This window comes from Nansenia antarctica (genome assembly GCF_963989245.1).
Source record: "Nansenia antarctica genome assembly, chromosome: 4".
Classification (NCBI taxonomy): Eukaryota; Metazoa; Chordata; class Actinopteri; order Argentiniformes; family Microstomatidae; genus Nansenia; species Nansenia antarctica.
Genome location: NC_137689.1, coordinates 25274003 through 25298602, shown reverse-complemented (window position 1 = coordinate 25298602; position 24600 = coordinate 25274003). Strand labels below are relative to the sequence as shown.

Here is a 24600-nt window from a genome sequence, read left to right as displayed (position 1 = left end):
GTCAACAACGACCTGATAAAAATCCTGGAGCAACAAGTGGGCACAGCAGAGAAAAAGCTTGACCGGATCGGCGATATCATCTACCATTACGGAGAATGATGATGATGAAAACCTTTATTGTCCCCAATGGGGAAATTTTGTTGTCAAACAGCTTAGTAGGGCAGACAGAAAACATTCAATAAATAAATAAATAAAACAGTGCAGGCTCAATAAGTAAACAGTGCAAGATAAAGTGCTCAAGTGCATGTATAGTCCAAGTAGCAGTCTTAACGGCCTCTCAGCTCCAGGTCTCCCCCACCCTGCAGGGCCTGGTTGTAGAGTCGGAGTGCAGCTGGAATAAAGGACTGTCCAAATCTTTTTGTACTTTGACGGGGGAGAACAAATCTGTGCTTTGGAGTGAAAAGAGCGCTTTGGAGTGAACATTAGGAGAAGTGACAAAGCAACACCAGCGCCAGCCAAATCCAGGAGGCAGCAAGAGATCGAAAGACTGGTCAGAGAGAGAAGGCAGCTGAGAAAGCAGTGGAAGAAGGCCTCTGATGCAGAGAGAGAAGGTCTCATGCTACTCCAGGGGGACATCAAATGCCGGTTGGCAACCTTGCGAAGAGCGGAGAACTTGAGGAAACTTCGCAAGAGGAAGGAACACACAAGAACACGGTTCTATAAAAAACCCTTCAAGTTCGTCAAAGATCTCTTCGTTAAGGAAAAAAGCGGAATCCTGAAAACTCCAAAGCAGGAACTTGAAGAACATCTGGAAAAGGTCCACCAGGACACGAAAAGGCACGAACAGCTAGTCATCCCACATGACATCCCACCTATTCAACCTGCTGATGTCAACCTGGAGACTGGCCCTCCAAAATGGAAGGAAGTAGAGAATACAGTATGGCGCGCAAGATCAGCATCAGCCCCTGGGCCGAATGGAGTACCGTATAAGCTCTACAAGAACGCTCCAGATGTTCTATGCTATATTTGGAGGCTCATGAGGATAGTGTGGCAGAAGGGATTAATACCTAAGGCGTGGCGAAGGGCGGGAGGTGTGCTAATTCCCAAGGAGAAGGATGCGACAGACATCAGTCAATTCCGGCCAATCTGCCTTCTCAACGTTGAAGGGAAAATCTTTTTCAGCGTAATAGCACAGAGGCTGTCCACCTACCTGGTGAAGAACAAGTACGTCGATACATCCGTACAGAAGGCCGGCATTCCTGGGTTCTCTGGTTGCTTGGAGCATACCAGTATGATCTGGCACCAGATCCAAGCAGCAAAGAAGGACAAAAGAGACCTCCATGTCATCTTCCTTGACCTGGCCAATGCCTTTGGCTCAGTTCCCCATAACCTCCTCTGGGAATCCTTTGACTTTTTCCACGTTCCATCATCCATCACTACCCTAGTAAAAGCCTACTTCGAAGACCTGCAACTGTGCTTCACAACAGCCGACTTCACAACATCATGGCAGCGCATAGAAGTAGGCATCATGGCAGGCTGTACAATCTCACCCCTGGCCTTCACAATGGCCATGGAGGTCATCATCAGGGCCTCAAGATGGGTGGTCGGGGGTGAGCGAACTAAGAACGGGATCCGCCTTCCACCTATCCGAGCATACATGGATGACATGACCACTCTGACCACTACTGCAGCATGCACCAGGCGGCTACTTGGAAAACTGCAGGAGAACATCAAGTGGGCCCGGATGAAAATCAAGCCGAGCAAGTCACAAAGCATCTCTATAGTCAAGGGAGAGCTTAAAAACGTGAAGTTCTGTATTGGGGACGACCCAATACCAACAGTGTTAGAGCAACCTGTAAAAAGCCTGGGTAGATGGTACAAGCCTCAGGGACAAAGACCAAGTGCAGCAGCTAAGGCAGGACATCACCAACAGTCTGGAAAACATCAACAAGACCCTACTGCCAGGGAAGCTCAAGCTCTGGTGCCTGCAATTTGGACTTCTCCCTCGGGTAATGTGGCCACTCACTATCTATGAGGTCCCAATAACAACTGTGGAGAAGATGGAGCGAACCATAACTTCATATGTGAAGAAATGGCTCGGTGTCCCACGCTGTCTGACCAACATCGGCCTCTATGGAAAAGGGGTCCTTGAACTACCCATCACGAGCCTCACCGAAGAGTACAAGTGCTCTAAAGTAAGACTCCAGATGACGTTGAAGGATTCCAGAGACCAGACCATCAGCAATGCTGTACCACCCCTTATAACTGGACGGAAATGGACACCATCTGACGCGGTGCAGCATGCTACGTCAGCCCTGAGGCACAATGACATCGTGGGGCATGTCCAGCTGGGAAGAGGAGGCTTTGGCCTTGCAGCAAGTAAACCAACTTGGCGTAAGGCCTCAACATCAGAGAGGAGGAAAATGGTGGTCGAGGAGGTGCGCCGTCAGGAGGAGGCTGAAAGAAGCGCAAAGGCCGTCTCTCTTGCAAAGCAGGGACAATGGATGAGGTGGGAAGGTCTGGAAAGGAGAAAGCTCAGCTGGAGGGAGCTCTGGGGAATGGAGGCAAGCAACATCAGCTTCATCATCAGAGCTACCTATGATGTGCTCCCATCTCCAAAGAACCTTCACCAGTGGTATGGTGAGGACCCAACCTGTGCCCTCTGCCCAACTCCAGCGACTCTCAAACACATCTTGTCCGGTTGTAAGACCAGCCTCACACAAGGCCGCTACACCTGGAGGCACAACCAGGTCCTCAAGAGCCTGGCAGCAGCTCTTGAGAGCAAGAGGAATACCACCAACTCCTTGCCCTTGAAAGCAACCAATTCCATCACGGCACCAACATTCATGCGAGAGGGACAGAAAAAGTCCAACCATCCTCCAACCAAACCAGAAGCTGGACAGCTAGCCATGGCCCGGGATTGGAAGATGCTAATCGATATTGGCCAGCAACTAATCTTTCCACCCGAGATTGCAGCCACCACCCTTAGACCAGACTTGGTACTCTGGTCCCCTTCACTGAAGTCTGTTTACATCATAGAGCTCACAGTCCCGTGGGAGAATTCAGCTGAAGAGGCCTATGAGCGCAAGAAACTGCGCTACACAGAACTGGCAGCAGACGCTCAACAACGAGGATGGAAGGCAAAAGTCTATCCGGGTGAAGTGGGATGCAGAGGTTTCGTGGCTTCTTCCACCATTAGGCTGCTGAAAGACCTTGGCACCCATGGACAGGCTCTGCGACAGACAATTAGATCACTCTCTGAAGCGGCCGAAAGAAGCAGCCAGTGGATATGGATCAAGCGGAAGGACCCTTGCTGGGCTCAAAGAACAGCAACATGACCCGCTCACTAATCCCCCCCAACCCCCACTCCACTTGAGAAGCCAGGTCAGAACCCTCCAGGAGGAGGGTGAACAAGGTATGCGGTCAGCTCTAGGCCTGACTCAGGGAAGAGGACGCCCCTGCCTTGCATAGTCCCGTGGGCTGCGCCATTTACACAACCAGGCAATTGTCATGATTGGGCATGGGACACAAGCTCAGGCTTGATCACCCTGTAGCTGGCCGCCTTAGATGAGGGTGTCTAGTGTTGAAAAGGCCGAAACACCCCATGATTCAAAGGTACTCTACTGACGATGTGTCCCGAAATTGAACATCCTTCCCATGTCTGAGATACAGCTCCCATGCCACTCTCAACATCAAGGCAAACATCATGTGCGTACCATCCATTGGCACAATGGACAGTATAACATCACGTCCCGTGTTTCATGATTCATTCAGAGACTGATACACACTGATATCAATTCTATTTCATATCATACAATAATTCCAAACAATTAGAAACAAATGAGTTGGACCTCCTCGTGGCAAGGTGCGGCTGTTATAAAACATTCTTCTCAATAAAGTTGATTGCATTTTAATCGTATGTGCTTTGTCATTTATTTTAATCACTTATCTATTTATTTATAATCATGATTATACAGTATCTGTGCATACTGGTAGTAAAAACCAGTTGACTGGTTCGTGAATGTAAACAAAATTGTATCACTGTTTTGATCGTATTCGTCGTAGCAGCATTGGTTAGTTTTCAAGTTTCAACAAGGGCTTTTAGTTTGAAGTTTCAACAAGGGCTTTTAGTTTGAAGTTAAAGATGAATCCAAACCCGGAAGTTACCTAATTTGCTCTCCAGGCGGAACAGCGGTTTTAAAAAAAAATGCTGAAACATAGGAAGAGAACTGACAAATAATATCTTCCTGTATGTCTGTAGATATTAGACAGTGTGTTCGCTTAACGCGAAATCGTTTCCTTTCAATACGCCTCCTCTGTATATTTGAGTGTGTGCCCTTGGGTTCATCGAAGCTTGTCGCTAAAGATAACAAACGGGGGACAGATTGAACAACCAGGAGGTTGAGCGATGCAGTCTGTCTTTTCCGACGAGAGGAGAGGGCGGAGAATGGCTCTTTAATGTGCCAGCGAGCCAGCTAACAACCTCAACGTCACATCATTTCCCTCTTGCAAGCAAGGTTGGTGGTATTTCGTCTCTGTATTTTCGAACTGTGGAAATAGCGAAGAACCATTGCGGTTGTCAGTAAATACGTGTCCAGAATTATCATTCATTGACGGCCTCCAAGCCCGGGGGCTCTCCCCGGCCGGCGGCAGAAGCATGGCAGGAAATCCTCGGAGGGGCGCGGGACTCATCGGCTTGATGAAGGACGCCTTCCAGCCCCATCACCAGCCCCTCCAGCCTCACCAGCCTGCGGTGGTTGACAAGAAGATGGTTGAGAAATGCTGGAAACTAATGGATAAGGTATGTTGCTAACCAATTTCCTGTAGTGTTATGGTAAATTCAGTTTGAATTGTGCTTTTTAAATTGCATTAATTCAAATGAATTTGTGCACCACTCTCTATTGTTCTCACACCAGAATGACTACTCATACTTCTTAAATCAAGCATTGACTGTCGTTTCAAAAGAGTAGACACAGGAGAGAAGAGGAGAGTAGCTGGGTTCTTTCCATACACAGTGGTGGAATGAGCAATATTTGCCACAAGACCACAAAACATAGGCCTAAGTCGTTTTAAGAATTCATAAACCCTACTAGTGTATTATTCTGCTTAAAGTTTCCATGTAAGATTTGGATCTAGGACTACTGCATTGACCCCTCCAAGTAGCAACTGTTGAAATGCTGATTGAGCTATTTATTTTGAAGAGAGTCTGAAAGTTGTCTGAGAGGAAGACACTTCTAGTCTAAGTTTCACAACAAGTCTATTTTTGAAGTCTGATGAACTATCATGTGGCTGTTAAAACAGTATTCTTCTAACTCACTGAATTTAGTAGGCTACACTACACCTGATCTCTGAGGTATAGCCTAATATAATTAATACCAGCTTATCATACCATGCGTCCGTGCCTACCTACATTTTGATCTCCACAAAAGGTAAGGTTTATGGCAGTCCTGTGTAAAAGGACCCATCAGAACCAACATGTGAGATTCATCAGAGCATACCAAAGTGGGTGTCAATGAAAGCTAAGAGACTATACTTTTGGGAAATGAAGTTAGAAATACATTTCTCAACCACTGTCCATCATAAGATAAGCTACATCTTTGACTTCTGGTCAAACATTATGTCTAAGAAAAGAAAAAGTATTTAAAGGTGTTGAGAAAAAGATCAAATCTCATTAATGTTCAAGTATAGACCCCGGTCAATTAATATCAACACTGCTATTTAGTTTTTAGGAAGTGGTTTGCTTTTTGAGAATCATTGCCCAGCCTCACTCTGCCTCATGGGGAGCAAGCATAGTCAAAGTTAACTAAAGTAAGAAGCAATTAATTAGGCCTAGTGATTTAAAACCGGTAACAAATTGGTATCAGAAAGACCAAATCAAATGAACCCTTTTCATGGTTCTACATGGAACTTAAAAAGGTTCCAAAGGGGTTCTTTCACAGGGACAGCTGAAAAACGTCCTCATCTCATGTCTGCAGAAATGTAGACTTCACTGTTGTGGGGAAAGCAAGGCCAGTAAAGCACACATATATAGCGCAATAACTTCATTCAGAGTGATGACATATGCCTACATTTTGCACACTTCTGCAAAAAGGACATCATGGGGTTTATCTTCGTCATTAAAGAGCGTACTGACACAGATGGTGTGGTGTCAGATTAGACAGATTAGGATCCTCCCGACACCAGTTGCAAACAATAACGTTTTCATGCCATAGGCCTGCTTGTATTTATTTATTTAAATTATTTGTACAGGTTTTTTGCTGCTTTTTTCAGGTATAATGAAGAAAAAGATGTTGTTAAGAGTTTCAGAGGCTGATTTATGTTTCTTGTGTTTTGTCAGTTTTTATCAATTGACCTATGTTATATATCATTATATTAATGTTATATACAAGTTGATAAAAGAAGACATTACCTTGAAGTGAGCATCTATTGTATATTTCTACCTCCTGTGTGTCCCTATTTTGACTACATCATCATGTACAGAATGATCGAAACCATAACTGACATTTCTGTGGGGGAACCCTGCAGTCATTCTGTTACTGGATGTAGAACCATGACACTTACAGTAGCTCGACAATCAAAATACATTTTGGGGGAAACATGGTAACATCAAAAAGAATTATGAGATTTTATGGTCATTCCTTTACCAAACTTAGAGTCTTCACAGTTTTCTCAGTTGGAATTGTTAGAAGTAGTCCTTTGTTAGTAGTTGTATGGTTTCTTAACTTAGCTATCAAGGATGTTTGTTTGGCAAACATTTGTAAGTGAACATTTCCAGCATCATTGTTTTATCGTGACATTGCCTTCTTGTCCCTTTCCTTACTGGTAGCAATAAAGGAAAATAGCGATCAACAATAATCATCTTCAGGACTTGACTACTAGTGCACAGTGGCCTAATTTGGCTTTGCCTATTTGGATGAAACAGTTAAATTACAAACCTCAACTACTAGACTATAAACAATTGGCTTAGCGACAAGTAGTCAGCCACAAAGAATTCTCCAGATGCCATAAATATCCCGTTCACTCATACCCCAAATTGACACTTGCACACTTGGTATGTTTTTCCTGATCAGTTCTGACTGGGTCTCTTTCTCTCTCCTTTCATTAACTGTTTGTGCTTCCGTTTATTCTTCTGATTCAGTCCAATCCAACAACAGTGTTTATAGCACTTATAAAGCGATATAACAGACACATTCTGATATCACTTATAAAGCGAGCCATGACAAGAAAAAAACAGGCCTAACTCACAAAGGAACACATACTAAGCAAATCTACTATAGCCGTGTTTTGTTTTTATTTCAATTTATGATGAGTGAGTTTATTGCAACAAATTGCTACGCTATCTTCACCTACCTAGAGTGTAATTAGTTATTCTTATGCACAGGACTTCGATACAAATTTGAATTGAAGTCGTGTAATGGGTTATTACCTTCATGGGACTTAACACCAGTGCTTGGCCTAAAACAAGTCTTTTGTGTTTTCATCTCTGAGGACAGATCAAAAAAACATTCTGGACCATGGTCTTGGTGGGCCTACGCTGACCTCTTATACTAGTGCACACGTTTTTACCTTTAGACCTACTAGACCTACCTAGACCGACATGTTCTTGGCCAATACATTGATGCAGAGGAGGCTTTGCTTACACACAGACACATATTTTTGGGAAATCACATCTAGCGGTAGACTCCGCACAAAAAAAAAAGCACTGGTGCATTACCAGCCACTCTGGTATGTTCTACCCTTCTACAGGCATCACTGATCTGATTTTTTTTATCTTTCTTTCCCACGCAGGTAGTGCGTCTGTGCCAGAACCCTAAGGTTGCCCTGAAGAACAGTCCTCCGTACATTCTGGACCTGCTGCCAGACACCTACCAGCACCTGCGCACCGTCCTGTCCCGATACGAAGGCAAGATGGAGACACTCGGGGAGAACGAGTATTTCCGGGTGGTCATGGAGAACCTGACCAATAAGATCAAGCAGACCATGAGCTTGTTTAAAGAGGCCAAGGAGCGCATGTACGAGGAGAACTCCCAACCCAGGTAACATAGAGCGAGATGTTTTGTTGATGTTGTTTTTAAAATATGTTTTTAGGGCATTTCTACTTTATTGGGAGAGACAGTAGAGATTGATGACAGGAAAGATGGCTGAGAGAGAAGAGGGGTGGCATGCAGGATAGGTCGGTGGCCGGAATTTAACCGGGGACCCTGTGATTACATGACTGACACCTTAGTGTGCTACGCCACCAAGCACAACGAAATGTCTGAGTTTGTTGAAATTGTCTTTTCTTTAGTTCTCTCCAAGTGTTAGCCTGGATGTTAATGCCTGACTCTAATGTCTACTTGACGTTGCCTTGTCACGGTAACGTTGACAACGTTAAGTGCAGATAAGTCAGGGACCCAGGCTAAATGATAATATAAGATAAATGATAATATAAGATAAATGATAATATCCACAGCCTTATTTGAAGACAGAGCTCCAAAACTAGGAACGTGGGGTGGTGCTCCTACCCAAAGCTTGTTTGTTATTACGATGACTGGTCTAATTCAGATTTCTGTGGGGGTTTCTCAAATGTCTTGTTTTTTAGCACACATTACTAGCGGTTTGTGCTTAGCTATATTTGACCTGTTGTGGGGGAGTGGAGAAGCATCATGCCCTCTCAGCAGTGTCAACCTCTTTTTGAATGAGGCCCCAGAACAGGAACACCCCCCCCCCCCCACTCTGGAGGGAGATGCTACGGTAACAGGTTCTTCATCTCTTTGGTGGTTGTTTTAGAAAGAGCTGCATACCTAAAAGATAAGCTTTCTAAGAAACCACCTCACACCTCAAACCAATGTTCCTCGCATCAAATGTGTTCTTAGAAAGTTGTATCCATTTACACATGTGGTATCCATTTACACAGTTACTGAGTCAGTTGTCTTCATGGGAACATTTGCAGCAAAATAAAGTTGGGAGGAGGGTGAAAGCAATGGAGGAATCATTCAATGATGTGTTAGTGTGCTTCCTCTTTTTCGCAGAAAGCCCTTACTTCGCTAAAGCCCATCCGGTTTGCTTATTTCTGAGTGAAGCAATGATGCTATCAGTAATTCCTCTCACTCACAAGTAGTACAAATGGTTCGGCCATTTTAGAAAGAAAACGTGTGCCAGTAAAAACGTATTTACAGGAACATTTACGCCCCCAGTGTGAATTATTGTGGCCTGCGAGAGCGTCCTCATCGTATACACCACTACACACTCTTTCTATTGTTGGCTTTGTGGTGTGTGTGTGCTTCTGGCAAACCTAGTGATGGGTTACAAGGAGGGTTTCTTAGAATCAACATTACACTACTACATCCAATTGTGGAGAAAGAGAGATGGTGGGAATTCAGTCGACAGTGGACACATGCCTTAGAAAGGCATCACTTTAGAAGTTTAACTTTTTTTACAAGCAAGTACATCGTACAATAACGTACCCAGAATCCCTTCACAGCAAATGGGTTAACTCTCTATAAACCCTTTACAGACAGTAATAAGAGATTAGCCCCCCCCAAAAAAGTCATTTTTCTAAACTGTGGAACAAGAAAAGAAATTCGAGAAGTGATAACCACAAGTGCCACCACAAGATGATGATGATGATCATGATGCCTCTTTTCTTCACAGGCGAAACCTTACCAAGCTTTCCCTGATCTTCAGCCACATGCTGGCGGAGCTGAAAGCCATCTTCCCCAACGGCCTATTCCAAGGAGACAACTTCAGAATCACCAAAGCGGACGCTGCTGAGTTCTGGAGGAGGTCATTTGGGGACAAGTAAGTGCACTGAAAATAATAATAATAAATAATAATATTCTTCTTCCTCTAGCATTTTGGACTGCCAAAGGCCTCTGACCCGAGCAGAGATCACCTTTTCTTGTGATGACTGATGGATAGATGATTCAATTACTTAGACAAATGTATTTGTTGTAAGTCGCTTTGGATACAGGCGTTTTCTAAATGCCAAAAAACATAATTGTAAATGACAAGTGAGTCTCCTTCTCAACCAAAAACAAGTACACATTGTATTTCCTCTCTTTTACAGAACCATAGTTCCCTGGAGGACGTTCCGCCAGGCTCTTCATGAGTTCCACCCCATCAGTTCAGGGCTGGAGGCCATGGCCCTCAAGTCCACCATCGACCTCACCTGCAACGACTACATCTCCGTCTTTGAGTTTGACATCTTCACCAGGCTCTTCCAGGTAATGACGTCTATTATTCACGTACAGAAGTACAGCGCTTTTCTCAAACTTGGAAGCGCTTTACATCACGTGAGGGGATCTCATCCCTACCGATTGAAGGTGCAGACGAACAGCAGTTAGATTAAAAAAGAGAGAAGGTCTCACTCTATCACTACCCTTTGCACCATTTTAAGTCGAAACATTTTTCCAGTGCCTTGGTTAGGATTGACTCCCCCCTCCTCCACTAAAGTGCAGTATGAGGTTAGGGACTAGAGGGTTACACAGGAGTTGATTATTTTACCCTTTACTGTTCTATCCTGTGGATATTTTTCCTGTCTTTTGACTGTCCTAATCCTGTCAAAAAGGGGACACTGAATGCCTTACAGAATTTGCATTCAAATAAGGAAGCATTCGGTTGTTGAGTTCTTTTTTTTTTTTGTGAAGCAGGAAAGTGACTTGATCTTATGGAAACAACGATGTTGCCTTTTCACTCAAGGAGGCCAAATGCATCATCATTCAGTCAACTCAAGTACTGTGAAAGTGAACAAAACGGTTGGGGGTGGGTGTGGGTGTGTGGGGGGGGGGGGGGTTAGCAGTGTCTAAGAAAAGAACTGAAGCCATATACCACTGTGTGGGTGGTTCATTTCAACCTTTTTTTAAATTCCATTTGAGCACATAAGGACATGTTGTGAGTCCAGAGGTAGGGATGTAGCTCTATCATTATTTAGGGTGTGGCGGGGTACAGTACCTCCTCTGTTGGATGGCTCCCAAGTGGGTCAGGCCTTGGCCTTTCACTGTTGTTCAGTGCAGAGTGTGTGCAGGCCACAGCGTGTGTTGTGTTGGCATCATAGCCATATTAAGGCCAGACTGAAACCAAAATGACATCCTCAAATTAGCCCTCTGAGTTGAACCGAGGGGAGTAGTGCAGTTTACCAATCCTGGTCCTGCAAAGTTTACAGGATGTTCAAACTTTATTCTAGACAAGGACCAAAAGAAAATACCTGATGATCAGTTGGATCAGGTGTGTTGGTCCTGGGCTGGAACAAAAGCCTGCACACCATGTCATATTTACACTGCTGTGGTGAATAACAAGCACAAACAACACAAAGATGTGCATTGTTGGCGAGTGTTTTTGAGAGTGTGTGTGTGTGTGTGTGTGTGTGTGTGTGTGTGTGTGTGTGTGTGTGTGTGTGTGTGTGTGTGTGTGTGTGTGTGTGCAGCCATGGTCGTCCCTCCTGAGGAACTGGAACAGCCTAGCGGTCACACACCCAGGGTACATGGCCTTCCTCACCTACGACGAGGTCAAGGCTCGGCTGCAGAGGTTCATCCACAAACCTGGCAGGTGAGACTGGAAGGGACACACCAAGGTGCTGCTCATAGGCCACTTGGATACCACTCTCACGACACAGCCAAATATACTGTTATTTATATATATTTATTTATATACAGCGCCCTGCATAAGTAGTGGAACAGTGAACCATGTTTTCTGTTGTCTTCCATGGATGCCCAGGCCTTTTTGTGGTGCCGAGCTCACCAGTACGTTCTTTTCTTCTCAGAATTTACCAAACTATTGATTTGGCCACTCCTAATGTTCCTGCTATTTCTCTAAAAAAATCTCCCGATTCTGCAGCCTAAGGATGGCCTGTTTTTTGAGAGCTCCTTTGACCATCTTTGCGTTCACAGCAACATCTCAAACCTTTTACCTGCTTAATTGATAAAGAAATAACAAAGGAATAGCCCACACCTGTCCATGAAACAGCTTTTGAGTCAATTGTCCAATTACTTTTAGTCCCTTGAAAAAGAGTGGGCTACATATGAAAGAGCTGTAATTCCTAAACCCTTCCTCCAATTTGATTCCGGTCTGATGTCTGTGCCCCCCCCCCCAGTTACATCTTCAGGCTGAGCTGCACCCGGCTGGGCCAATGGGCCGTCGGCTACGTGACGGCCGATGGGAACATCCTCCAGACCATCCCCCACAACAAGCCTCTGTTCCAGGCCCTCATCGACGGCTACAGGGAGGGATTGTGAGTAACTATGTAGCAAAAGTACAAGTGTTAGATTGTAAGCACATCCCACACATCTAAACCTGCCATGGGAGCTGTACCACAATAACACGGAACCGACGCACATGGATTGAGGAACAAACTGAAGTGAAGAGGAAATTCTGCAACTCTTGAAGGACAATGGAACTGGAAGATGCTTCTTTTTTTAATGAAGGCTATAGGCCATAAATGAGTTGGTTTTGACAATAAAGAAGCATTTTTATCTAGTACCATTGTCCTTTGCTGAATTCTCTTTCGTACATATAGCAGATGAAAAGAAAGTAAAAAATGTTTTTATGTCAACACTACCTGAAATAAAGACCCTCTATGGCAGGAGCAAACAGAAAGGAATTGCATTTCTTCCTCCAAATCAAACATACAGGTACTCTGCGTCAAACAAAGGTTTAGGAAAAGTGGTTTGCTGGTGTATAAAGTTGGTACTGCGAGGATGAATTGTTTATTGTAATGTCATTGGTTTAGAATGTTTTTGAAAGCTTTAGAAATCTAAACTATTGTTATTGTTATACGTATTTTTTTGTGTTAGGTATTTTCCCTCTTCTTATTGCTCTTCCTTGTGGAGTAGATTAATGTGTTGTTTCTCTCTCTCTGTCTAGCTACCTTTTCCCAGACGGACGTGCCCAGAACCCAGACCTCACAGGACTGTGTGAGCCCTCCCCACAGGACCACATCAAAGTCACACAGGTCAGTTTCACACACACACGTACAAACACACACACACACACACACACACACACATACACACATCACACGTACACAAACAAGGAATACCAGCGTGGGCTGACCTGAGAATGTATAAACCAAATCTCAATTCAGAAAGTAGCTGTTTTGGTGTACATAGATATTTAATACAAATCTGAATCTGGGAAGAAATGTGCATTTATATTTGCTATTGCAAAACATGTACATACATGTTACGATGATAGCCTAGGACATGTAATGGGCTATCCTAGACTTATGATACTGTACTCATGTGATACTTGTAGTAAAAAGGACAGAAACGTATAGGTTACATTTTGCAGAGATAAAGCGTGTGCGCGGGAGTATTTGGTTTTAACTATAGGTTGATCTGCAGAGATTATAATCCCAGTACCACAAACAGAGACAGCATGGTGCATGTTTATTGCAGTTTGAAAGACTCCTCACATGGGGTTTTTCCTCCCTCCTCTGGTCCCACAGGAGCAATACGAGCTGTACTGCGAGATGGGCTCCACCTTCCAGCTGTGTAAGATCTGTGCGGAGAACGACAAAGACGTGAAGATCGAACCCTGCAGTCATCTCATGTGCACCTCCTGTCTCACCGCTTGGCAGGTACAAAGTCGGGGGGGAACCCCCTCAATATGCCAGTTATGCGAAATCATTCCCACTTTGATGCTTTTTTTCTAGGTTGTTGTTTGACATTAGTTTAGACTCTTATCTGATCTTATGCCTGTCCCTCCCAGAGGTTCTCTTTGTGTCTGCTTCTCTTTCTCTACTGCTCCGTGTCATTTCTGTGTCATTCTCTGCCGTTCACTCATTCTTATGCCTTCGTATATTCTTGTGTATTTTTGCATTCACCTGCGTTTGTTTTCACCTTCACTCTTATTCTGTCTGTCAGGAGTCGGAGGGCCAGGGCTGTCCGTTCTGCCGCTGCGAGATCAAGGGCACAGAGCCCATTGTGGTGGACCCCTTCCACCCCAAGAACAACAACAGTAGCGGCGGGGGGGTCTCCTTCGCCGGTTTCCAGGTGCCCTACGGGGGGGCCGAGGGAGGAGGAGGAGGCGCTGTGTCGCCGTGCAACGACGAGGAGGATGACGAGCGCCTGGAGGACCCCCACCTCATCATGAGCAGGCTGGCCTGCACCAAGGCAAGACCACCCCACCCACCCTGACTCTAAACCCACCCCCCCACCCACCCTGACTCTAAACCCACCCCCCACCCACTCTGACTCTAAACCCACCCCCCCACCCACTCTGACTCTAAACCCACCCCCCCACCCACCCTGACTCTAAACCCACCCCCCCACCCACCCTGACTCTAAACCCACCCCCCCACCCACCCTGACTCTAAACCCACCCCCCCACCCACCCTGACTCTAAACCCACCCCCCACCCACCCTGACTCTAAACCCACCCCCCCACCCTGACTCTAAACCCACCCCCCACCCACCCTGACTCTAAACCCACCCCCCCACCCACCCTGACTCTAAACCCACCCCCCCACCCACCCTGACTCTAAACCCACCCCCCCACCCACCCTGACTCTAAACCCCACCCCCCCACCCACCCTGACTCTAAACCCACCCCCCCACCCACCCTGACTCTAAACCCACCCCCCCACCCTGACTCTAAACCCACCCCCCACCCACCCTGACTCTAAACCCCCCCCCACCCACCCTGACTCTAAACCCACCCACCCTGACTCTAAACCCACCCCCCCTGACTCTAAACCCCCCCCCCACCCACCCTGACTCTAAACCCACCCCAGTATGTTGCTTTAAGGCAGCTATTTGAGGAGATGCTGGAGGTTGATGTTGATGCCTAAGCCTCCCTGCTGTGTCCACTGCATCTGTGTTTGTCCTCCAAGTCTAAAATGGGGGAAATTTGTAGAATAAAATAAGTAGAATAAATCCACACATTGCGGAGGATGCCTCAGGTGTCCTTGGGGCCAAGTTTTATGTTCCCCATGCATCTGTTTAGGTGGAGCGCCCCCCCTCCCCGGTGACGCCCCTGCCCCCAGTGCCCCCCCGCCTGGACCTCCTGCAGCAGAGACCCCCCAGCTCTCCTGGGGCCCTGGGCCAAGGGGCCACACCCAAGGCAAGTGGTGGAGGAGACAGGAGACTTCAATGCATGTCGAAAAGGATTTGGCTCTCATCCAGAGTGACTGGTAGTAACAATGCATTTAAAAAAACATGTTGTGTCTGTGTGCATGACATCATAACATCTCTTTCTCTTCATCTCCTCTCCCAAGGTTGCAGCCCACAGGGACAAGCCCTTACCTCTCCCCCCTTCCCTGAGAGAGCTACCACCTCCTCCGCCTCCCGAGCGCCCCTCTCCCATGGCCCCCCCCGAGGGCCGACTCCAGAGGAGACCCCTGCCCTCCACCCCGTCTGAGCCCAACTGGGCCTCCAACTACCAGATCCCCCGGCCTGTAGCCAAGGCCGCCCCCCAGAGCAACGGAGCCAGCGACATAGACAACTCCAGAGGGAAGCCCGTCGCCGTAGCGACCAATGCTATCTACTCTATGGCTGTCAGGTATGCTTTATTTAGTTTTTACGGATTATCTGCTTTATTGGGATAGAGACAGTAGACATTGACAAGAAAGATGGGTGAGAGAGAGAGGAGGGATGACATGCACGATAGGTCGAAGGCCAGTATCGAACCGTGGACCCTGCGATTACATGGCTAACGCCTTAGTGTGCTACGCCACCAAGCGCCCCAGCTTTTTCTACCGATATAAGGGAATCTACCAGATCAAGGGAATTTTGCATCAACTTCTCAGTGTGGTCCAGATATAATGATTTTGTGAGTTCCGACAAGTTCTAATAAAGACCATGCAATATGCAAAGCTTTCATGAATTTCTACCCTATGTTTGATCTACAGCAATTGATTATGAATCCACTGTGTGTGTAAGAATTACTACTCAAACTGTCACTGATTAGACATTGGTTTCTGTTCTAAGATACAAAGTGGGGTTGTTTGTGGCTAGCTGTGGGTTGAGTAACCACTTTCATCTGATGCTCAATGAAAGATCAGAGAAAGATATGCAATCTACATAAAATCATCACGGTCAGGAAAGAAATACAGTGAAGAAAGTTTGATTAGCTGCTTACGAAAACGTGGATTAAATAAGTATTATTTCAATTACCATATTACAAAAGGATTCTTATTATTTCACAAGGATAATCCACTGAGACTCTGGCGAGCCATTCTAAGCATCCATGGTGAGATCAAATAAGACCAAGTGCAGTCATCTTTTGGCAGACAGTTTCAACACAGTGACCCTTGTGGGCAAACTGTCTGCTCAGCTTGATCTGTGTGGTGAAAGTCACAAGTTTTATTCACTGAAGGGTATTCATGCTGAATCCTTTTCATTTGCCAAGGCTTCTGGATGCAAAGTGGCTACAAGGTTACCTAAGCTAAAGTGGCTAAAGCAGTCACTCAACATTTAAGAAACAAAGTCAAATGGACCAAGGAAATTATAAGCTGGTATCCATTACCTTATGTAGTATGTAGTATGTAGGGGTAGTGGTGTTCTAGTGCAGTGTTTTTCAACCACTGTGCCAGAGATCATCAGATGTGCCATGGGAAATTATCAAATTCCACTTACCGTATTGACCCGAATATAAGACAGGGTTTTTTCCCCGGAAAAAAGTCTGAAAAAGTTGCATCGTCTTATATTCGCGTCTAGACTTTTACACGTCAATATTAATTCACAACAACGTATGGCGCCAAAAGACTGTTCCCCACGCGAGCCACCGTGTTTCTCCCTCTCACACACACCCCAGTGACGGTGCCTGGAGAGATGGAGACACACTCACACACACACCCGCGGAGAGACACCGCAGAGACACACTCACACACACACCCGCGGAGAGACACCGCAGAGACACACTCACACACACACCCGCGGAGAGACACCGCAGAGACACACTCACACACACCCCCCCGCGGAGAGACACCGCAGAGACACACTCACACACACACCCGCGGAGAGACACCGCAGAGACACACTTGGTTGGTCAAGTTAACAAGCAACAGAGGAGTTACGATGCCAATTTTAAGACCATGGTGGTCAATGAAGCAGAGGCATCAAACAACTGTCGAGGAGCCAAGAAATATGATATGACAGAGTGTAATGTTAGAAGTTGACGAGCCCAAAAAGATCGGCTTAAGAATGGTAACAGTCAGAGAAAAGCGTATCGCCGTCCGCAAAGCGGCCTCTTCCAGGTGATTGACAGGAGGGTGTGTGAATACGTGACTGAAAAACCTAACGATTGTATGCCCATAGGCCTACCCCAAGATGATAAAAATAACCTACATTGTTTCTAGGGCTGCAACAACGAATCGATTAAATCGATAATAATCGATAACGAAATTCGTTGGCGACGAATGCCATTATCGATTCGTCGTTTCTTTTTTTTTTTCCTTCTTTTTTTTCGGGTTTTGTTTCCATAACAAACCTACTTCCTGTTGACGCACGCCACGCTGTCTTGCGGCCGGTGTAGGCATCGCGAATCATAGCGCTACCTATGGCCGGAAAGGGCAGAACCTATGACCGGAACCGGAAAAGTGGGAAAATCCGGTACCTACACCGGCGCGGCGGCTACATTTAAATCATGCTACTCAAAAGCCTTGAGAGTGAAGCTGTCTGCTGTCTGCTGTCAGGACATGCTAGTGAGTTAGCTAGCAGGGTTAGCTCGCTGCTGCCGCTAGCTGACTGTCACTACGCTGCTCGTCCAGCTGTAGTCTGCGTAGCTGTGCTGAGAACCAGAGCACTAACTATGTTTCTATAGAGGAGGGTTACACTAACTATGTTTCTATAGAGGAGGGTTACACTAACTATGTTTCTATAGAGGAGGGTTACAGCTAACTTCCTATTGTTTTATTATATAAGTCCTGCTGGGCTCAGCCCTTCCATGGTCTCCTGCTCTCCATGCAAATGCGTTAGTGTGAGTTCTGGCGAAGCGTCAGCTAAATGACTGTAATGTAATGCGATAGCCAGTGAGTGTTTGCTCGCATTCATGAATTCAATATTGCATGACAAGTGTATTTAGCTAGCTGGCTAACGTCAGTGGTAGAGCAGAGGTGATAAGCTAAAGGCTAGCTAGTGGTAGCCTACCAAGCTACCCGTGAGTTAGAGTGAGGCACTGACTGTCGCCTAGCCTATTGTATGGAGTGAGAGGACACATTGCATTGTTTTGGAGCATATCTGTTATATAAAAACATTAGTGTCTTGTCTGTAGCCTATATTGCACTTTGGGTTACTGACCTTTACATTAAGCAAAGTTATTACCTAAAACAATGCATGTATTGAGCTAGAGTTCAACTACTTTATTGAAACAATCTACCGCCATAGTCCATGGCCTGTTGTTAAACCTATTTGATGTAGCAAAGCCTTTTTTATTTATATTATTTTTTATTTTTTATTAATACTTATTCATTTTGCACATGTATATGTATAGGCCTGGCTGATTTAGAAAACATAAAAGAAAATTTGCAAAAGAAATGTAAAAAAAAAATGTTTTAGATATATATTTTCTAAAATCTTTTTTTCCCGCTTTTTTTTGTATCCGCTTAATCGACTAACCGAAAAAATAATCGGTAGATTAATCGATTATCAAAATAATCGTTAGTTGCAGCCCTAATTGTTTCATTCATTCATTAAGACGATTGCCAGACGCATTGATGACATGTCTGCAGACATCGAAAATGTTGTTTTGGAGAAGATACGTGGCAGTGGGCAGTTTGCTTTGCAACTTGAGTCTTGGCTCAACTCTTGGCCAATGCACGCTTTGTGGATGGAGACACAATCACAGAAAATTTCTTTTTATGCAAGACATTGCATAAAAACAACAACAGGGGAGGACTTCAGTGGGACAGCTGCGTACGTGTCTGCACTGATGGAGCAGCAGCTACTGTATGTTGCCGAGACTTAGCTCCTACCAGCGGAGATAGCTGTTGTTCGTATGGTAAACTTTGTAAAAACAAGACCTCTGAAAAGCCGCTTATATGCAGCATTATGTGAAGAGACGGGAGCCCAGCATAAGACGTTATTGCTCCATACGGCGGTCTGATGATTGTCCCGCGGAAAAGTGCCGGCTCGCGTGTTTGAGTTACGGGAGGAGCTGAACACCGTTTTAACTGATGAGAAGTGTGATGACGCAAAGCTGCTTGCAAGTGACAAATTGTGCGCAAGGCTCGCATATATGGCCAACATACAGGGCCAGGCTTCGCACTGAGTGAGTATAACGACAAGTTCTTATAATGTTACGTATATGATAGGCTACTATGTATCATTTTGTAACATTTGGGATGGCGGTGTGCCGTGGGATTTTTTTCAAGGTAAGAAATGTGCCGTGGCACAAAAAAGGTTGAAAAACACTGGTCTAGTGGATAGTGAGTTGGACTTGTCATCGGAAGGTTGTGAGTTCAAATCCCGCCTGAAACCTCACCACTACTAGTGTGTCCTTGAGTAAGGCACTTAGCCCTCAGTTATTCCAGCGGGAATGTCCCTGTAATTCGTAATTGCAAATCGCTTTGGATTAAAAGCGTCTGCTAAATGGCAAAATTAATTAATTAATTAATTAATTAATTAATTAAAAATTATGTATGGCCTGCAGTCATGATTTAGGAAGATCTCACTGGACAGATATGTCTGCTATGTCTAACTGACCACATCAGGAAAGAAGTTGTTGGTACATTTTGTGGTATGGTGTTACGTGATCTCCAAAAAGCTTTTGATACAGTTGATCATCATATCTTGCTCTACAAGTGACATGACCTTGAATTTAATAAAGTGGCCAAAGAGTAGATCAGGCCTGTGTCACTACCAATTCCATACACTCCCCATACTTTCCACTATCTAGAGCAGGGGTCCCCAAACTTTTTTCTGTGAGGGCCACATCATTTTTCCTTTCTGTGATGGGGGGCCTGAGTCGGTCTCTAACATAAAATAATATGGAACGGAGTGGAATGGAGGCGGTTGCGCAAAGCAATTGCGCGCAGGAGAGCACTGGTGGATGCAAACAAAGTCTAAACAGTTGAATTTGGATGGAATTTATACCTATAGTGATATGTCAATGAAATATAATCAGTTTTACAGTCTGATACTTGAGGGAGGACCCTCATCATACACGGGGGGACCCATGAAGCAGGGCTGTCTGGGGGTCCTTAAACGAGCATCAAACACTTAATTTCTTGCATTCTGGTGAATTTAGATGCAATTTGTGCCCTTTCTGCATCAATTTATGGTGGAAATTTCATTATTTATGTAAAGGAAAACACAATATTCAGGCACCAGATGACCATTCAAAATGTAATGTAATATAATGCAATATAATGCTCTCAGGCATTCTGTACTTTCAAATATGTATTCTCCTTGAGCAGTCAACATCAACTATCAGCTATTTCGCTAGCAAACACGAAAGCTAACTTATTTGCGAAACAGCGCCCCCGCCACCACATCGGCGCAATGCCGCAATTGCAGTTAGAAATGTTGTTGTTCAAAGGGCCGGTCCAAGTGTGGGGGTGGGCCGTGTTCGGCCCGCGGGCCGTAGTTTGGGGACCCCTGATCTAGAGGGACACACCAGGGATGTCCGTTGTCACCGTTACTCTTCTCCATATAAGTGAATCTGACAACTCTCTCTCTCTCTATTTATGAAAAACTGAGTCGGAGCCCGATTCTTTTTTTGTTTGATTTTGTTCAACGAGAGCTGAAATTTCTTTTAGCACACTGACTGATGTCTAATTCAGAGGTAGACAGGATCACTTTGTTGAGCACTGAGCAGTCAATGTTGTCTCTCTCTTTCTCTGTCCATCTCTTTCTGTGCAGGCCTATTTCAGCCCCACTGGTCCCGCCGTGTGAGAAGCCCTCTGGAGGTGATGAGGAGAACGAGTACATGAGCCCCACCTCCCTCCCTGCAGGGGGAGCCGGAGCCTCCTGGATCATGGCCGGTGCTGTGGTACCTCCACCACCGCCCCAGGCCTCTTGGATCATGGCCGGTGCTGTGGTACCCCCACCGCCACCCCAGGTCAGCAACCACCACTCAAGGTGAGCACGCACACTTCATCATTTCATCATGGCGGCTTGAATGAATGGGTCCATCTTAGATGGATTTGAGTGTTAAAATCTGAGCAGTAGCGGTCTCTCTGATTAATGGGACTAAGGGGGCGGCGGGAGCCTAGAGGTTATAGAGGCCGGCTAGCAATCGGAAAGTCGCTGGTTGGATTCCTGCCTCAGGAGGGAGCTTGCATGTGCCCTTGAGCAAGGCACTTTAAGCCCCTAATTCGTCCAAGGGTGCCGATTATGGCTGACCCTGTGCCTAAAGCAAAAAAATACCAAATTCCATTCTTCTGATGTTTTGTGTTTTTCTGTTGCGACCATCGTGATGGAGAGAGAGTATATTTGTGACAGCGTGAGGGATGCCATGTAGTCCACTAGGGTGGCACTTCCTATGAACTGGGAAGGGCATCAGCCAATTAGCAAGCATGTGGCAGTGACTCAACCAACACGGCCACAAAAAAATCACAGAAGATGAAGACGATGGACTACATGACACTCCCCATATCATCAGAGTTAATGGAGGGGAGTGCGCCCTCTTGTGGTCATATCCCTATGGCTGTGACCCTTTTATTGCCTCATCATAATTATCCCCTTCTCTTTCTATCTATCTCTGTCTCTTTCTCTCTCTCTCTCTCTCTCTCTCTCTCTCTCTCTCTCTCTCTCTCTCTCTCTCTCTCTCTCTCTCTCTCTCTCTCTCTCTATCTCTATCTCTATCTCTCGCTCTCCCAGGCCTGTGATGTGTGAGGTGGATTGTGACGACCCTCAGGTATATGAGTCCATGTTTAACATCCAGGCTCAGGCCAGTGCTGCAGAGCCCCTGCCTCTGCAGACAACAGACTCGGGTACGTAGCTACTAGCTATCTTTCACCACAATCTAACCAGGGGGATACGGGTGTTCTGTCTCTGCTGGTTCTGCCTTTTCTGATAGCATCTCCAACTACATACATCTAAAGATAAGGCATAAGGCTTTATACCAAACAGAAAGATGAGGCGTGAGCGGTGTGATTTCCTGCCTGCTGTGGTTGAGTTTTTTAGGTCGCGGCAGCAGGTGACAGACTGGAGGAGGTTCTGTGTATCTTCTTATCTCTGGGCTCAGATCACAATGTAACTGTTGCACGTCTACACCTGTCCAGAAACATCCCATCCTACTGAATGGGATCATAATTCGATCACTATATATTTTTATATATATATATATATATATATATATATATATATATATATATATATATATATATATAAAAATATATATAAGTTAAGTCCCAGTGAGATGTTTTTAGAGACGTTTTGAGATTATCTCTAAGGCCTAATGTTATTACATGGTATCAGTATCTGGTATTAAATCTGGTAAGAAAAAAAGTAGGTATCTTCATATCTGGCATCTAAACTGACCGTCAATACAACCCTCTTTAGTGAGTTAATTCCCTATGGTACTGAGAGTTTGTTTGAAAAATCAATCTGCATTCAAAAGCACACCACGTGTGCAAAGTCATTTCTTAAATAACAGTTTTTTGTTGTTGTATTGTACCGTTTTGTCTTCTCCAGACCATCTCCATTTAGCCCCTGTGGTCCCGCCGCACTCTGTAGAGGAGGCGGAGCCTGAGGATGTGTACGAGTACGACTACCCCCGACCCGTGGTCCCCCCGGCCCCGGCCAGACGCACCCTCTCTGACATCACCGGTACCTCGGCCTCCTTCAGCTGTCTGTCCATGGACGGCCCCTCCACCATAGAGGCCTGTACGTACCTCAGCCTTGGGAGTGTTGTGGGCTGTCGATGGGGGGGATACATAACCATCACGTCAGTAGTATGAGTATCAAAAGCTTTATCCTTAACAGCTCTATGGTTTGTCTCTCTTCTCTCTCCTCTCAGCTATGTTCTCTTCGGGTCTCGACCCCGAGCGTCCGCCGAGGCCCCTCCCTCGGCGGGTCAACTCCGACCGGCGCCCCCGCCCCCTGACCCCCCCCGAAGCCCCTGGTGGTCCGTCCTCCTCCGGCGGGCCCTCTGGCCACTCCCCTGTCCCCGCCTCCTCCTCCTTCTCTTCATCTGCCTCTGGCCCCGCTCCGAGTCTCCACATCAACGGGGAGATTGAGCGTCTGATGAGCCAGGGATACACCTTCCAGGACATCCAGAAGGCCCTGATGATCGCCCAGAACAACCTGGAGACAGCCAAGAACATCCTGAGGGAGTTTGTCTCCATCCCCTCCACTGCCCACATCCTCACGTAGCAGCCCCCCTCCCCCTCCCTTCCCTTTCCCCCCAGTCTTGTCTTTAACAATCTTTCAATCTTAACCCACTGTGCCATAAACAGATAGCATTTATACGGCGCTTGTCACAGGTTGAGCAAGTGCTTCACATTGTAACCAGGGGGGGCGCGGGGCGCGGCATCAGCTAGAGTACCTAAAGGGACAGGAAGTATGGTTGTGTGTGGCTTCTGCTTCTATATGGCCTTTGACCCCACCCCACCCCCCATGTGACCACCTTGTGCTGGCCTCAAGTGTTATTGGTCTTATTGTGTGGCTCCAAGGCTTAAGCGTTATTTTTGAGTGTAGCATATAGGGAGCTTAGATACAGTATGCCAAGGTATAGTTAGGGTGTATGAAGTATGCTTAGGCTGCAGTGTCTCACAAGGAAGAGGTGGGGACTTGGAATTGTTGGTGCAGCGAAAGTAATTGTAGTCAGGGGTGATACTTGACTCATGACTCCACCCCTTAATGGTAGCCATCTTTGTTTCCCTTGGGTCAGGTTGGTGTATGTAGCTAGGTCAGTGAGGTGGATTCTGTGGTTAGTGCTAAAGCTAATGAATGTGAATCTTGAAGTTGCGTTGCAGTATTACAGGGCTCCATGGCACACAGTTCACTGTCGTTCTAGACGAAGTAGTAGTAATGTTTGAAAAGTAAAAGCTTACTCAAATTTGCTTTAGTTCCTGGCTTAGTGATGGTGATATTATTATATATGATATAACAGTCTGAATGATGTGTAAGTAATCTTGGAATGTACAGTGAGTGTATTCAATGTAGTGCTAACAGTGACGGACTAATGTGTAACATTTCTCATATTTTTCGTCATTTATTTTTTATAATGATTTTACTGCCACCGTTCTTCGTGGTATCACAGTTAAGCCTTACTTGTTAATTCTGTGAATAGCTTCTATATCTTTATCATGTTTTAAAGTGAGTGTCCTTTTTTGTGTCATGCTCCAGAATGAAGGGAGTATACGTGCCCTAACTGAAACTTGCTATCTGCTAATCCGTGTGCAATTGGACTGCTGCTTCTAAGGTTTTCGTATCCGTACTATTGATTTTCCAGCCAATAGCATTTTGATTAGGCAGATAATTGACAGTGATGCAAGTCATACATCCCACTCCATGATATTTTGTGAAATGAAGAACATAATTGGCGCTACCTCATAGTTGGACTTGCTTTGCTGCCTATCCTCTGGAGAAGAACACCTGTTTCAAGTTCATACAGTCCACATGGGAAGGTGGCTGTATATTTGAACTTTGAACTACATGTTTTTTTTTCCTCTGTCTCTGCCGTTGGATTAGCATTATATTTGTCCCCAGGATGTGGCTTATCATTATTGAGAATTTGTTAATTTATAAGATCTCTGCTTCCTTCTGAACTTGAAACCCCACTGAGGCGGGGGCGGGC

General features: G+C 45.6%; 1 protein-coding gene across 1 annotated transcript; it reads left to right on the top strand.

Annotated features, from left to right (window-relative positions):
• Positions 1-4597: 4597 nt before the first annotated feature.
• LOC308155920 (E3 ubiquitin-protein ligase CBL-like) lies at positions 4598-23174 on the top strand (the record flags this gene model as incomplete). Its single annotated transcript, XM_080529285.1, has 15 exons — positions 4598-4741; positions 7729-7976; positions 9574-9720; positions 9989-10145; positions 11345-11466; positions 12011-12148; positions 12781-12868; positions 13364-13495; positions 13782-14030; positions 14863-14986; positions 15141-15417; positions 20718-20936; positions 21678-21790; positions 22536-22685; positions 22819-23174. 15 exons carry the CDS (start codon positions 4598-4600, stop codon positions 23172-23174), a joined length of 2664 nt encoding a protein of 887 aa, XP_080385411.1.
• Between the last annotated feature and the right edge of the window lie 1426 nt (positions 23175-24600).